The sequence below is a fragment of the Phoca vitulina genome, unplaced genomic scaffold (assembly GCF_004348235.1).
Source record: "Phoca vitulina isolate PV1807 unplaced genomic scaffold, GSC_HSeal_1.0 scaffold1, whole genome shotgun sequence".
In the NCBI taxonomy this organism is placed as follows: Eukaryota; Metazoa; Chordata; class Mammalia; order Carnivora; family Phocidae; genus Phoca; species Phoca vitulina.
The window spans coordinates 13,982,112-13,998,411 of NW_022589704.1; the positions used below are offsets into that span (position 1 = coordinate 13,982,112).

Consider the following 16,300-nt stretch of genomic DNA (forward strand, 5'->3'; position numbering starts at 1 on the left):
AAAGCAAGAATCAAGTGAAAATTGAGAGCTTAGGAAGTACTGTATAAAGTGTGTAACCATATGTATGTATATATACTTTGTGTTAACATGTTTCTCAAAATCTAAGGCACTTGGGAATGCAGATCCTGATTCAGTAGGACTGACCTAGAACCCAAGATTGTGTGTTTCTAACGAGCTCCAAGGTGGTGGTGGTGGTGATGGTGATGATGACAGTCTTGAACACGATCCTGTTCTGTGGACCACACTTATAGAGTAGCAAGATCAAATATTTATGTGATAATAATATGAATATGTAATACCAGTAGTATTATGGTTGTAGCAATTGCTGTATTTACTGTGGGCTGGGCCCTGTTGTAAGCATTATTTGTGTATTAACTCATTTTATCCACACAACAGCTCCTAGAAGTAGGTGTTGTTATTATTCCTCTTTTGTAAAAACTTAATACACAAAGAAGTTACTGGTGGTTATGTATCTACCAAGTGTTGGATCTGTGGTTTGCATCAGGCAGGCAAGCTTTTCAGCATCTGCACTCCTGTGCTGCCACTATTCACTATATATGACTGTTACCTAAAAATAGCAAAATATTACACTATTTCTTTTTAATCTTTTAAATCAAGAGTTCTCGGGGCACCTGGGTGGCTCAGATGGTTAAGCGTCTGCCTTAGGCTCAGATCATGATCCCAGGGTCCTGGGATCGAGCCCCACATTGGGCTCCTGGCTCAGTGGGGAGTCTGCTTCTTCCTCTCCCTCTGCCTCTCCCCCTGCTCATGCTCTCTCTCTCTTATCTCTCTGTCTCAAATGAATAAATAAAATATTAAAAAAAATAAATCAAGAGTTCTCAGGAGAAAGGGAAGAGCTGTGGAGCTTTTTAAAAGCTATTTGTGTCAGATTAGGAGAGATGTCTTCTGTGCTCCATGGTTTGGCTTCCATGGAGATTGACTTCTGTAGGTAGCCACTTTTATTGACAGGTTTATGTCACATCACTCTGATGTGATGAAAGTTTTTTGAGCTCTTCAATAATAACTCTTTAATGACATTCCTTAGAAAAACAGGGTTTACATAACTGGTAAAATTTGTAAAATGACACCCCCCAGATCACATGTGTGGGACCCTGAAAAAATTCAGATGTAAGTGGGAACTTAAGTGCTATTTTTGATCATGTAAATGTTGCATATTTATGTAAATAGTTTAGTCAGATGAAATAAGCAGTATTTGTTTCAGAATTTAGAGACAGAAAAGTACTTAGCAGACATCCTGTGGCTCTTAGTTTTTTTTTTTCAAACAATGGAAAATGCCACTTTTTAAATCCCACAAAACTAATATAAATCAAATTTACTCAGGGAAAATGGAGCCTGCCCTGCAGTAGTACTAAGACATCTTAGTGGAGCAGGATGTGAATGCCATTGTTATAGTGAACCCCAGTGATAATACAGGTAAGAGGAGCTTACAGACCAGATAGGTTAACTAACTTATTCAAAGTCCTAGTTAGTAATTGCCCTGGAAAGTTGTCTTCAAATACTAACTTGATTGTTTTAATTTTGAGTGATTGTTAAAATACTACAGATTTCTAGGAGATTACACTTTTAAAGTTTTAGTTTCTCTGTGGTATTTTGTAAATGTTTTATGTATAATTGGCATGTGCTCCATGTTATTCATGACCCACTTTGTGTTTTTTAATACACTGTGTATTTCGGTGCAAAATAATGCTAAATACATTTTCTGTACTTCAGAGATTTGTCTGTATTTGAATTAAATATTGTCCTGAGTTTTGAGACTTTTTAAGAAAGAAGTCGTTAATTTTCCGTAGTCCATATCGTTATTAATTATATGGCTCATTACTAGTTTCAGTGGACTTTAGAGCTAAAATCTTTATAATTAGTTTTAGCCAGTGAATTTCTTTGTGTTACCTAAACATTTAATTAGGCTGGGATTTTGCCCAGGCATTGAAACTTAGAGAGTGAAAAAAAATTGTAATTAATGGTTTAATTGTGTGTGTTGGTGGCGGGGGTGGTGGGAGAGACTGTGCCAATTATTAATGTCTTTTGACTTTCCATCCAGCCAAGAGCTTCTGGCAGGGTTGGCCTCCTTGTCAGTCCATTAAGATATTTGGATAAGAAAACTCAAGGGCAAAGACTGGGAGCTTGTAGGTCTTAGGCATGCTTATGCCTACTGGCCTCTCTTGTCATCCTCCTTTCTATTCTCCTCTTCCTTTTGCCAGTAATTTGATTGATTTGAAGATGTGTTTCTTGCAACTTGGACATTATCAGTGAGCAGATTTTATCACAATGTTGAAAAATAAACATTTTCTTTTGACTTAGTAATTCCACTTTAATCTTTGCTGAGGATGTAATTAAAAGGACAGGGAAAGCTGTGTTCACAGAAATGAGGACTGTAGTATGCCAATTTGAATTATTCCAGAGTCATTCATAAGTTGACACTCCTGAAGTAATTAACAATTCTTTCACTGTTTGGCATTCAAGTTGCCTTTTTTTTTTTTTTTTAAGATTTTATTTATTAGAGCGCGGGAGAGAGCACAAGCTGGGAGGAGGGGCAGAGGGAGTTAGAGAAGCAGATCCCCACTGAGCAGGGAGCTCGTCTGTCCCTGGACTCAATCGTGGGACCCCGGGATCGACCTGAGCCGAAGGCAGATGCTTAACCAACTGAGCCACCAAAACCCCTCAAGTTGCTTTTAAGAATAAACATTGTGGCATCCTAGCTTATGTTTATGATATATAATAATAAAACGGCCCAACTTGAGAATCATAATTGTTAGCTTTAAAAAGTCTCTATCAGTAGAATTAGCCTTTTATTTTCATATACAGTTCTGTAAATTTTAGCCCATGTGTATAGATTCATATAAATGCTGTCATAATCAGTACAGAACATTACCCCAGAGGACTCCCTGTTTTCCCTTTATAGTCACATCCTCCTCCTACCCCAAGATTTGGCAACCACTGGTCTATTCTGTCACTATGGTTTTGTTTTCTCAAGAATGTCATGTAAATGGAGTAATACAGTCTGTAACCTTTTTAGACAGACGTCTTTCATTCAGCATAATTATTTTGAGATTGAGCCAAGGTGTTGTATGTATTGGTAGTTTGTTCCTTTTTATTGCTGAATGATACGTTCTATTGTATGAATATACTACCATTTACATAACCATTTACCTGTTTACTTGTTGAATGAGTTTTGGATTGTATGTAGTTTTTTGTGATTATGAAGAGAGCTGCTGTGAACATTCGTAGGTTTTGTGTGAATGTAAGTTTTCATTTCTCTAGGATAAATACCTAGGAGTGGGATTGCTAGGTCATATGCCAGACTGTTTTCCTCCAGGGCTGTGCTGTTTTGCATTCTCACTAGCAATGTCTAAGAAGAGTTCTAGTTTGCTTGACTTCTTTGTCAGCACTTGGTATTGTCAGTATATTTTATTTTAGCTATTATAATGGAAGTGCAGTAGTATCTCATTTTTAAAATTTTCATTTCCTTAATGGCTAGTGTTGTTGGACATCTTTTCATGTGTAAAACTGCCTTTATATAACCTCTTCGGTGAAGTGTCTGTTCAGGTCTTTTGCCCATTTCTTAATTGTTTGCTTTCTTTACTCAGTTGTAAGAGTTTTTATATCTAGAGAGAGAGATTCTGGATACAGATAATTTGATATTTTCTCCCAGTCTGTAGCTTGTTTATTTATTGTTTTAACAGTGTCTGCAAAACAGAAGTTTTTGATCCTGATGAGGTCCATTTTATTATTTTTTTCCTCTTATAGATCATGCTTTTGGTGTTATGTTGGTAGTTGCTTAAAATCTCAGATGACTTTTTCTTCCTATATTTTATTCTAATAGAACCTTTTTCTTTGAATTGCTGTTCTGCCTTGAAACGCTGTAAGTAGATATTTTTCTCCTAAAGCAGAGGTTAATGTTGAATGTTGATCGTTCTTTAAAAAAATCAGGATTCAGAATTGTATCAATATTATTACAACTATACAAAAACATACTTGTGTTGAAGAAATTCTGCAAAGGGAAGGAACAGAAATGGCTAGTGTGTGGCTCTTAAACCGGTGGTTTCCTAATCCTGGCTGTTGTATGAGAATCACCTGGGTAGCTTTAAAAAAAGAGATTGTCTTTTCTTGGTCTTGGGTCAGCCCCAAAATCTTTTTTTTTTTTTTAAATAGACATTATTTTTTAAATCAGTTTTAGATTCATAGCAGAATTGAGGAGAAGGTACAGTCATGTACCGTATTTCCACTGCCTCCCCCACTATCAGCATCCCATACCAGAGGGGTACATTTGTTACAATGACTTATCATTATCACCCAAACTCCATAGTTTAAGTTAGGGGTCACTCTTGGTGGTGTACATTCTGTATATTTTTAATGAATGTATAATGAAATGTATCCACTATTGTAGTACCATACGGAATAGTTGCATTCCCCTAAAAATCCTCTGTGCTCTTTCTATTCATCTTTCCCTCCGCCCTAACTCCTAGCACCTGATCTTTTTCTTCTTTTGATCTTTTTATAGTCTCTTTAGTTTTGCCCTTTCCGGAATGTTGGAATGATATGGTAGGTAGTAGCCTTTTCAGATTGTGTTTTTTCACTTGGTAATACGCACTTATGGTGCCTCCATCTCTTCTCATGGCTTAATGGATCATTTCTTTTTAGTGCTGAATAATATTCTGTTGTCTGTATGTACCACAGTTTATTGTTTCGCCTACTGAAGGAAACTTTGGTTGCTTCCAAGTTTTGGCAGTTACGAATAAAGCTATAAACATGTGAGTGTAGGGTGTTGTTTGGACATAAGTTGTCAACTCCTTTGGTATTTATAGCAAGGAGCCTAATTGCTGGATCGTGTGGTAGGAGTACATGTGGTTTTGTAAGAAACTACCAAACTGTCCTCCAAGTGGCTGTGTATCATTTTGCATTCCTGCCAGCAGTGAGCAGAAGTGCTTGTTTGCTACATCCTCAGCAGCATTTGGTGTAGTCAGTGTTTTGGATTTTGGCTATTCTAATAAGAGTGTAAGGGTATCCCATTGTTTTAATTTGCAATTTCTTTCTTTCTTTCTTTTTAAAGATTTTATTTTTAAGTAATCTCTACACCCAACGTAGGGCTCCAGCGTACAACCCCAAGATCAAGAGTTGCACACTCTACAGACTGAGTCAGACAGGCGCCCCTCAGTTTGCAATTTCTTAATCAGATGTTGGACATCTTTCAGTGTGCTTATTTGCCATCTGGCTGTCTTTTTTGGTGAGGTGGGCAGGTCTTTTGCCAATATTTTAGATTGGGTTTTCTTGGTGAGTTTTATTAATTCCTTGTATATATTGGGTAACAGTCCTTTACCAGATACACCTTTTGCAAGTATTTTCTCTCAGTCTGTGTCTTGTCATCTCATTCTCTTGAGCAAAATCTGTTGCTCTTCAAGTGATTCTAATTCTCTGCCAGGTTCATGATCTACTGCTCTTGACTACTGTCTGTACCTTGCTTTGTGCAAGGCTAAGTGCCGTGAACAAGCCATCAGTTTTCAACTACTCATTTTAGCCTCGTTGTCACAGCTGGTCCCATCCTACTCTCAATTTCCATGGCTTTGTTGCTTGTTTTTCCTTGTCTTGCCCTTCAAATTCCAGCTCTTCACCTGGGTGACCTTTTTGTAGCTCTTCTTCTGTAATAATGCTGGATATACCTGATCTGCGGGCCCCCTTTGGTACTGGTACCCCCTCTGTAGCAGGGTCCCTTCCTGTTTGCCTTTGCTGATGCAGGAACTAATGGTGGTTATTAGGGTGTGAGATTAACAATGTTACTCACACACAAACTGACCCCAATTCCAAATTTTCTGTATTCTGTTAACAGTTTGTAAAATAAGGGTTAAATCTTTTTATCCCCCACTTAATGTGTTTTTGGTTTATATGCAACCTTACCTTTTAAAAAGTCCATTTTTAATCTTCATAAAGGTTGAATTTTCATCTCATTCCTACCTTTTATTATGTATATTTGAACAAATACTTGTTCACTCTTCATGTATCAGAGTAGAAGGACAGTTCTTTGAGGCAGCATTAGGGGAAGAATTATTTGTTCATAGAGTGATCTGAATAATTAGGAGAAAGCAGCAAGTTTATCTAAAGCATTTATTTTATGTCTTATAGTCCTATGTCTGTGTGTGTGTGTGCATAATCACTCAAAAATAAATATAACAGTATGTCTGACCAGCAGATCTTCTGGGGCACCTCTTAGAACTCTCATGTCCTGTGATAGAGGTTAATTGTTGTGAATGTATTTAATACCACTGAATTTTACACTTAAAAATTACTGAGATGGTAAAGTTTACATTATGTAAAAATGATGTGTCATTTCTGCTTAAGTCATTGGCCAAAGCTGATCCATGACCAACCACATCTAACTTCAACAGTAAAAATCAAACTAAATATAACAAAATTAATAGCAGCTATTTTCTGCTAAGTAAAATTTATTGTTATTGATTTGTCAGGATAATGTTTTGAAGTTTGCAAATAAAGCAGTTTTATCGTTTATGACACATTGTGCTAGTTGATCACATTTTTATTTTGTTGAAAGGCTGGTGTAAGTATAAATATAACATAAATACTTGAGATATTTTAAAGTGTATATAGATCAGTAATTTTAGGACACACGTCTTCTTTTGTAACTTTTAAAAATTTAAGTGGTCAGTTTTTCATTCATCTAACAGATATACCAAGTACATTTTTGCATTCCAAAATTAGGGTGACTTTGTTAACATGTAACTTGACTTTATAATAGAAGGGTATACAGAAGTTGACTTAAGTCCTTAAGAATAATTAATTGCTAGATATTCTGATGTTCAGAATATATTTTTTTTCATGTAGTACAGTTTCTCAGGTATTGTCATTAATTTAATTGCTACTCAAAATTCAGTGGTTCACTGAAAGGATATGAAGATTGGTGAGGAATTTTATAAATAGGCATATTTTCAGTTTGTAGGGTTTTTTTTAGTGTTAGTTTCATGGGAATTTGCATCTGACAAGTGCCAGACTTAACGAGTTGGAATAAATGATTTAGTATCCACTTTACAAAAAGTATTTAACACAGTACTGTCTACGAACCTACATGAGTGTTTATCACTTTTGATATTTTCAAGTCAACATATTTATGGGTGACGTATTTTGAAGTCAAGGAGCTTATTAGTCTCATGAACAAAAGATTATATATAATTATGTGGTATAGGCTAGTGGTTTTCATACTACACGTTTAGTACAACAGACATACTGTTTCATCACTAAAATCTCTTAACAGCTGTTTTTCCTCTAATATATAAGAAAAATTAGTTTTCTCAGTTTGAATTTATTCTCTCATTTGTGGGGAATAGTGTGTTTTGTGTATTTTTTTTTTTTTCAGTCTTTGGCACTTGCAACCACTTGTTTATACTCGTTTATACTAGTGCTAATATGCAATGACACTTTATTTACTCTTTATAATTCAAGTTTATAGATATCTATATACTCGACACACATATTAAATAATTTGTTTCTCACAAAACACCATGACTTCAGATTCTCCCCAACCTAAAAATGTTTAATCACTACTACAGGTGTTTGGAGCTAGAACATGTCTGGTTAGGCTGGAATTATGAGTTGAGCTAGACCATGGAGGATTGGGTGGGTTGGAATAATTAGAGAGGTTGGCAGTATAGTCCCCAAGTGTTCTAGGAACTTAGAGGACAAACTGCTTCTTCATGATAAAGCTAGAACCAGAGTCTGAATTCTGTTTTCTAGTCAGAAGTCATACCATTGGACAGATAGCATAGCAGGAAGTAGTAGTAGTAGTCAGGAACCTCTTACTGGAGAAGGTGGCAATATGCTTGTAGACTCTGGAGAGGAATTCCTGAAGCCTGAGTAGTCTTAGCAGGATTGCATTAGGAAGGCATTTCAGACTCAAGGCAACGTGATGTGCAGAGATAGGTATCCTGAAAAAGCTTACCATGGTGGTGGTGGATCATGGTTTTGGAGGGTAGGAGGAATGAAGTAAAGGGTCTTCTAGATGCAAGGTGCTGTTCTAGGTGTGGGAAGCACACATGGAAAAGACAAAATCCCTGCTGCTGTGGATCTTGCATTTTAGTGAGAGGAACAGTAAGTGAATAAATACGTAAAACAGGAGGCAGTGACAAGTACTGTGAGGAAAAATTAGTGTAGGGTGAAGAGTGGGTATAGAAGTTGTTGTTTGAAATAGGGTGGTCAAGAAAGACCTCTCTGGAAGTGAAACTTGGGCAGAAAAAATGAGGGCGTAAGCTGTGTGAAACGTGCAGAAGAAAGGGTAGAACACAGTTGCTGGACGCAGCTCCACGGTAGCCAGAGCATACTGAGGTAACAGTCTATGCTCAGTGAGTGTGACTGAGTGCCAGACACTGTTCTGAGTGTGTCACTAGTGTTCATTTAGCCCTTACAACAGTTCTACGAAATGGATACTGTTTCACATGTAAGGAAACTGAGGCACAGACGTGAAATAACTTACCCAAGGTGACACAGCTCGTCAGGCAGCTGGAGTTGAGCCCAGTAGTTTGATTCCAACATCAACATTTTCAGCCATTCTACAAAGATGGGGAAGGGGAGGTGTAGTAGGAAATTTAGTTGGAGCAGTAGCCTGGGGCCAGTTCTCTGGGGCCCTGTAGTTCCTTATAAATATTTAGGATTTTATTTTGACTGTGATGTTAGGTTGTTGGAGGGTTGAGAAATGCCCAGGAGGTTGCTTTATGATTCTGGAGATCAGGAGATGGGTCTGGACTATACAACACATTTGTTAGTTATCTCTATTTAGGTTATATTATAGCTTAAAATGTTTCTACTGGCCTATAACCTATTTCTTTGATGTAAAATTGAAGATTCCACATCATTATTTTATTGAACAGATATGTGCATGTATACGTATGAGAGAGTGCATGTTGTGTGTGTGTGTGTGTGTGTGTGTAACAAACTTTAATGAACTCTTCTGTTAATAGGTGCGAGAAGATGTACTAAACTCATTGAATAACAACTTTCTTCAAACGCTAAATCAAGCTTGGAATGATCATCAAACAGCTATGGTGATGATTAGAGACATACTAATGTATATGGTAAGTAGAGCTTTTTTTGTTTTTCCTTTAAGAAGTTAGGCATTTCAAAACAGTGTCTTTCTTCTTTCTGTCACGTTTAGTTGGATGGTACAGGTCAGTGTGGAAGGTGTTATTTTTTTAAAAAAATAAACAATATTTCCTTTGGAGGGACCAGCCTTAGCTTATATGAAATAGAATCTTAATTGTTCATATATTTAATGATTAAAATGGAAGACTGAAAGAGAAAGGTCTAATTTTTTTCTTGGTATACAGCACTTGTACTTCAAAATGGAAAATGTTGAAAAACCTTACTAACATCTCTTTTTGAGTAACAGTGGTTGAATGACAGCATGAGAGATGAAAACTTAGTATTCTCTTACAAGTTTTTAAGACCTAATGTTGTTATATCTTCAGTGATGGGGATGTCATTTTATACAAATATGCTTGTAATAATTATACTCTAATAGCTGCTGTCTGTCTTAATAAATCTTTGCAGTATATATGTTATTCAGATACATTTCCATTTCTTACCTATTATTACTGTTTTTTGTTTTTGTCAATCTAGAAAAATAAAAAATTCAGCAAGGCATTTTGGAAAACATTGACATGAGCTAAGCTGTTTAATAACTTTCAAGGAGATTAAACTGTCGACTTTTTTCTTACCTTTGTGTGATTATAGAATGAAGCTAGATTCATCAAGCTTAATTACTGTGTCAGTGCAAAATTAACAAGTCTAATAACTTTTCTTGTTACTTCAGTGTTTATATTTGGGAATTGGATGTAGGATTTTCTTCTAAGGTTTTACTCTCTGCTTTTCAAATTTTTATTTTCAGTTTCTTTAGTTTGATTTTAGCTATAATGGTGAGAGCATTTCCTAGTTTCTTTCACTTGATAGAATAAAGGAGTGGTTGGAAAAAATTTCCAGTGAGAGCAAACAGCTGTGGAGTTTTTTGTTCTGCTCAGAGAATGCCGTCAGGCCTATTACCCCTGGTTTTATAGGGCTTAGTGGCAAGGGGGTCAGGGAGAGGCTACTTCATTTTTCAGGGGTTGATAAAAAGTTTAACAGTATTTAGCCTTTCTGAGCCTCATTTTCCTCTTCAGGATACAGATTCATTCTGTGCTGACATTTTGAGGTAAATGAGATAGCATGTGAAAACATAGAGTGCCTAGGATATAATTGTGAAATAAGTTAGCTTATACTGTTCTCCTTAAGTTCTGGATTTGATGAGTCTTTAAATTTTAACACTAACAAACACTAAGATAGAAAACCACTTGTAATTTCATGGTCCGTTACTCTACTGATAAAAGAAATTTTTAAAAATTATACATACACTCTTTTTTTTTTTTTTTTTTAAAGATTTTTTATTTATTTATTTGAGAGAGAGAGAATGAGAGAGAGCAAGCACATGAGAGGGGGGAGGGTCAGAGGGAGAAGCAGACTCCCTGCCGAGCAGGGAGCCCGATGCGGGACTCGATCCAGGGACTCCAGGATCATGACCTGAGCCGAAGGCAGTCGCTTAACCAACTGAGCCACCCAGGCGCCCTATACATACACTCTTAACATAATTTTGTTTTAAAAATTTGTTTTATTTCAGTTCCTTTTGGGGGGTGCGGGTGGGGGAGAGGGTTCCCAAATGAAATGTCAAACCTTGAGTCCTGACTGTTATGTGACCATAGTCAAGAAACTAATTAGTTTATTCCTCAGCTTCCTCATTTATAAAATGAAGATAATATTGTGTTCATTGGGTAGGGTAGCCATGAGGCTTGAAGGTACCTTCAAGTACAGCACTTAATAGCACCTGGACCATAGTAATGTGCTCAGTAAAAATCCTTCATCACTAGGATTAGGGTTTCTTGTCCCTTCATCCTTTCATCAAACCCATCTGTTAGTACCACAGCCCTGGATAGACCCAGCAACTTACCCTTCCTGGGCCTCTGCTGGAGGAAACTCCACACCGGGTAGTCAGTGCCACTGTTTGTCCTTTGTCACAAGCCTCCAGTTGACCCTTCACACTGTACAGTAGTCTCATTTTCCCTCTACTAGTTTCTCTTCAAAGTTCCAGCTCTCCAGCCTCCTCACTCTTAAATGATCTTGCCTTCCACTTCTCAGAGGAAAGAGCAAGCGTGGGGGGTGGGGGGAACCTGTGTTCAGGTTCTTCCCACTATATCTACAGTTTTATCTGTATTTTCTCCCTTTTGTGTTTTTCCTTTTCCCGCCTGTTTTAATGGAGGCATTGTCTCCCCTCGTTAAAGGCCAGTTTTCCTCCTGTGCTAAGCTGGATCACATCCCTTTCCACCTTGTCAAAACCCTGAAGTATTTTCAGGTTCTACCTTTTTACTGAGTCTTACTCATCAGCATGAGACATGTTCAGGCCACTCACCTCCTCAAAATAAAATTCTACTAAATTTTCTGTTGGGCCCCTGCGCTGCCTCCCAGGGTCTCTCATTGCCATTCACAGGCACATGTCTCATAAGAAATGTTGACCCTTGGCTATCTCCCTTTTCTCTCATCTTTGATTCACTTTGAATATGTACCACTTAAGCTTCTTCCTCAGTTATGCTGTTCAGTCTTGCTCTTACGAGGATCACCATGTCTGCACATCTCTGAAGGCAGAGATCAGTGGGAATCCTCATGCTCCTTGATTTTTTTCCGCAGCATCGCGCACAGTTGACTACTCTTTTCTTCTCACATGCTGGGTCCTTGGTTTCAGTGACATAGCACTCCTTCGGTACGCCTCCTGCCTTTCCGACTGTTCCTTCTCAGCTACTCCTTCTCTGCCCTTTAAATAGAGGCATTCTTAGGGCTTAGTAACCTGGACTTCCATCTCCTGGTTCATCTCAGTTACTACCATAGCTTCAGTTAGTGCCTCTGTGCAGATGATTTCCAAATAGCATCTCCAGCCTCATTTTCTGAGATTCAGATTTTTATATTCATTTGTCAGGTTGATGGCTGCCTTTGTTGTCTGAGAGGTACTTCAGACTTGGCATTTCCAAATGAACGCATAATTGATATCATACCATTTGTTCATGCCAGAAACCTGGGAATTACTCTTGTGTCTTCTCTTCTCCCAACATCATGTATTTCTAGAATCTGCGGTTTTTCCGTTTTTATAACTACCCAACTAGAAAGCACCTTCATTTCTCTCTTGGAGTATTCAGTGACTAGTCTTCTAACATTCACTCTGCTCCTTCCTCTTCTCTTCCCCATATTGCTCCTAGAGGGATTATTTGAAAGCACATGATCAAGTTACTGCCCTGCTGAAATTCTTCTCTCTCATCTTGAAATCTTCACATGTCTTCTGTGTGGAAATGTTTCTAGAATGTTTCCTCTCTTTATGTGATTTGTTCCTACTTATCCTTTAAGTCTTAGCTTAAATTTCTGGTAAGCTTTCCCTGACCTGCACTGTGTACTGCCTACTGCTTGCAATTGCTCTCATTGTACCCAGTGCTCTTCCTTTGTAGCATTTATCACAATCATTATTAACGAGTGTTTAGGGCCTTGTTTCCCCATTAGACCGAACTTTATGAGGAGAGGCCAGGGTCTTGTCACCACTATATCTGCAACACCTAGCACAGCTCCTTGCACAAACTAGGCACTCACGTGTGACTTGAATAAATAAATGCACACAGAATCTTTAATAGATCATAGATTACACTTTTACAAAATGCTTTTTAAAAATATGCTCTTGTTTGTCTGCCTTCAGCTCAGGTCATGATCTCAGTGTCCTGGGATCTAGCCGCATCTGGCTCCCTGCTCAGTGGGGAGTCTGCTTCTCCCTCTGCCCCTTCCTACCTTGTGCTGGCTTGCGCACGCCAGCACTTACTTTCTCAAATAAATAAATAAATAAATAATCTTTTTTAAAAATATGCTGTCGTTGGGGTGCCTGGGTGGCTCAGTCAGTTAAGCATCCGACTCTTGATTTCAGCTCAGGTCCTGATCTCAGGATCCTAGGATCCACCCACATAGGGCTCCCCGCTCAGCAGGGAGTTTGCTTGTCTCTCTGCGTCTCCCCCTGCTTGTGCTCGCTCTTTCTCAAATAATAAAATCTTTAAAAAATACATGCTGTTGAGGATTTGGAGAGAAATTAAAGTGTTGTTGATATCTTCACATTCCACAAGATAGAATCCTTTTATTTTCATAGTCTTCATTCTCTTTATTTTGCCTTTTTATGCTTAGTATTCTGGGCTTAAGTAAGTCCTTTTTAAAATTAAGGTAAAATTTTATACATTGAAATGTGCAGAACTGGAGTTAGAAAATTATTTTGACAAACATATGCATTTATGTAACTAATACTTTGGTCAAGAAATATAAATGCTTTTAATTGCCAGAAATCTAAAGACTTTTTCCTATTTATGTCTACATTTTCTTTGAAGAGTTTTACCCTCATTGCAGACTTCTCAGATGACATAACCTGCCAGATAGGGCATATATCTGTACAAGCAGTATGTTGTACCGTCATGGATCCTAGACATTGATCTTCTGACAATGAATACCGGCTGTAACTGTTGGGATTTTAGATCTCAGGCTCAGAGAGAGAAGAGAGAAGATGCTTCACTGTCTACCCACCTTCCACCTACTCCGTTTGCTGACTTTTGACAAGAAGGTGTCTGTTTACAAATGTCATGCATCAGCCTTGGTGTATAGATACTGTGGGACACAGTGACTCTTGAAAATGAAACTGGAATCATTGGTTATATGGAGGCAGCCACTGGTCACACTTTGTTCCACATAACTTTGTTGTGTGACATGTTCAGTGTTTCAAAAAGAAAAGTGTGCATGTCTCCAGACGGAACATGTCACTTCTAGTTTCTGCCACTCCACCCCTTCCTAATGTTTGACACTTGCATGTTGAACCTCTAAGATTGGTTTGGGACTACTTAGTAAAAGTTTCATTTTCAGTTTTAATTGTTCAAAAGATTAATGATTGGGGAAAGATTTGAACATTTTACAAGAAAATTTGTCCTGGTTCTATAATAGCTTTAATTGTCAATATAACTCATAAGTATATGTTACTATTCAGTTAATTTTTCTTTTTAAACTATGAAAATGAATATAATATGAAGGGAAATTAAGTTTATAGATGGTATTCTATAGGCTACTTTTGAGCAATTAGAATTAATGGCAAAGGAAATAGAAAAACATTTTCTAGTGTGATATATAGGGTTACTGGAAGGTTAGTAGAGAAATTTTCTGCATAAAACTATGGTGACTTTATTTTCATGTTTTTACTTGACTTTGTCCATATTTCTAGTCATTTTCACAAATAGCAGAGCTATAGTGGTATTGCAGGTTTTCCTTAAAGGTTGGAGGCCGTCAATTCATAGGCACAGGGTGAGAGTTAACCCAGGAAGGGGAGGGTCGCTGCTTCTTTGAGCTATGTATTTGGAAAGTCATTGAGGATGAGTAAAAAGGTCAAGCAGGATGTAGCAATAACTTTGTGAAGAGGAGAGAAGCTGAGGAACTTTTGATGCTCTTGGTCTCCTTTGTAAAGTAGAAGGTGGGGCCACTGGTTTAGGGTGACTGAAGTATGCGAGGTGTTGAAGAACGTGGTAGGCTGAATAATGATCCCCCAGACATGCCCATGACTAGTGTCTGGAACCTAGGGATTGTTACTTTGTAAGGCAAAAGGAACTTTGCAGGTGTGATTAGGTTAAGGATTTTGAGATGAGGAGATTGTCCTAGGTGGACTGTGGGCCCAGTGGAATCACAGGGTCATTACAAAAGGAAGGTCAGTAGGAGATGGAGGTGATGTGTTGTCGACAGAAGCAAAGATTGGAATGATAGGCTTTGAAGATGGAGGAGGGGCTGCAAATAAGGAATACAGGTAGCCACTAAAAGCTGAAAAAAAGGCAAGGAAGTGGGCTCTCCCCTCAGATCCTCTAAAAGGCATCAGCCCTGCTGACATCTTTACTTTAGTCCAGGGAAACTGATTTTAGTCTTCTGACCTCTGGAGCTGTGAAAAAGTAGTAAGCTACTAAATTTGTGGTCATGTATTCAGCAACAAGAGGACTCTAACGCAAGGAAAAAGTTGGGAGTATCCCCTGTGCTGGGGTCAGCTCTCTGTAAATAAAGGGATCATCTGTAGTTGTGAGGGGATAATTTAGGTGAGTTGGCACAAAGTTACGTAGTAGAGGTGATCAGCAGAGTTTGTACTTTTTCCAGGTGTACTTGGCAGTCTTAGACAAGAATGTTCAGATAGAATTAGCCTTATTGGGTAAAGGGGAGAATTCTAAGGGAGTAGCATTACTGAAGTGGTTGGTTGTGGGTCTGTGCTCTTTAGTAAGTAGGCATCTGAGTCATAAGATCCCAGGAAATAGAGGTTTTAGGGATTAGGGATCAGTAGACCTGGAGACCTGGTGAGAGTGAGGAGCAGGTTCCTTTCAGTGTAACAAAGTAGGAAATGTAGGAGGAAAAAGAAGATCTCTAGTGCCAGAGATATTTGGTGTCTTCTAATGATGAGGTTCAAGGTTTGCCCATATCAACATGGCGGTGAAGGGAATCCTCATAAAGATGCGGGTGAATATTTAGGCACCTGTAAATAGTGTGTCAGATTGGTCATTCTTGTCAGTGTTGGAGTTACCAATGGTAATAGGTGGCAGGAAGCAGAGTTGAGAGAAATAAGCTATTTGCTGAAGCTACCAAGGATTTGTGTGTTTTGGGAACTCAGAAGATAGGGTGAGAACATTGAGATGCTAAAATTCTTGTCCATGTTTTTGCCTGTAGGTTTTGAGGCTTTAAGTTCAAAAAATGTTTCTTCTTTACAGCATTCTAGATTGCACATTTAGAGAAATTTGGAAATAGCTTTATTCTGGAAGAGCACAGATAGGTTGCTTAAGAGTCTTTTTGGCACCTTCTCTGCTTTTAAAATGTCATCTTAAGTACAAAATAATAGAAAATAGGATCCAGTGGCTTTGAGATTATTAAGCTTCACACCTGTTCAATATTTTTCCTGACTCTGGAAACACACGCTTTCCCCATCTGTGCTGTAGTTTTTGCATTTGTGACTGACAATATAAATACCTTGGCATCTTTTTGTGGTTAGATCCCAAGCCAAGTACTAGACCTTTATGTAAAAAACAAACCAAGGCATCATCATAAATACTGTAAAGGTCAGAGAGTGTTATGCTTGATAATTAGGATTTCTAACTTGCCTTCCATCTCAGTTACTGTTTCTAACAAATTGATAGACCCATAAACCCCTTGATTACCATGCCCTATGAACTGGTTT

At 38.0% G+C, this 16,300-nt stretch overlaps 1 protein-coding gene across 2 annotated transcripts in view; it reads left to right on the top strand.

Annotated features, from left to right (window-relative positions):
* CUL3 (cullin 3) overlaps nt 1-16,300 on the top strand; it is a 94,114-nt gene that overhangs the window by 31,588 nt on the left and 46,226 nt on the right. For both annotated transcript variants that reach the window (XM_032401149.1, XM_032401156.1), the window contains exon 3: nt 8,979-9,092. In XM_032401149.1, the coding sequence (XP_032257040.1) occupies nt 8,979-9,092 (114 nt within the window). The remainder of the gene's footprint in view (nt 1-8,978; nt 9,093-16,300) is intronic.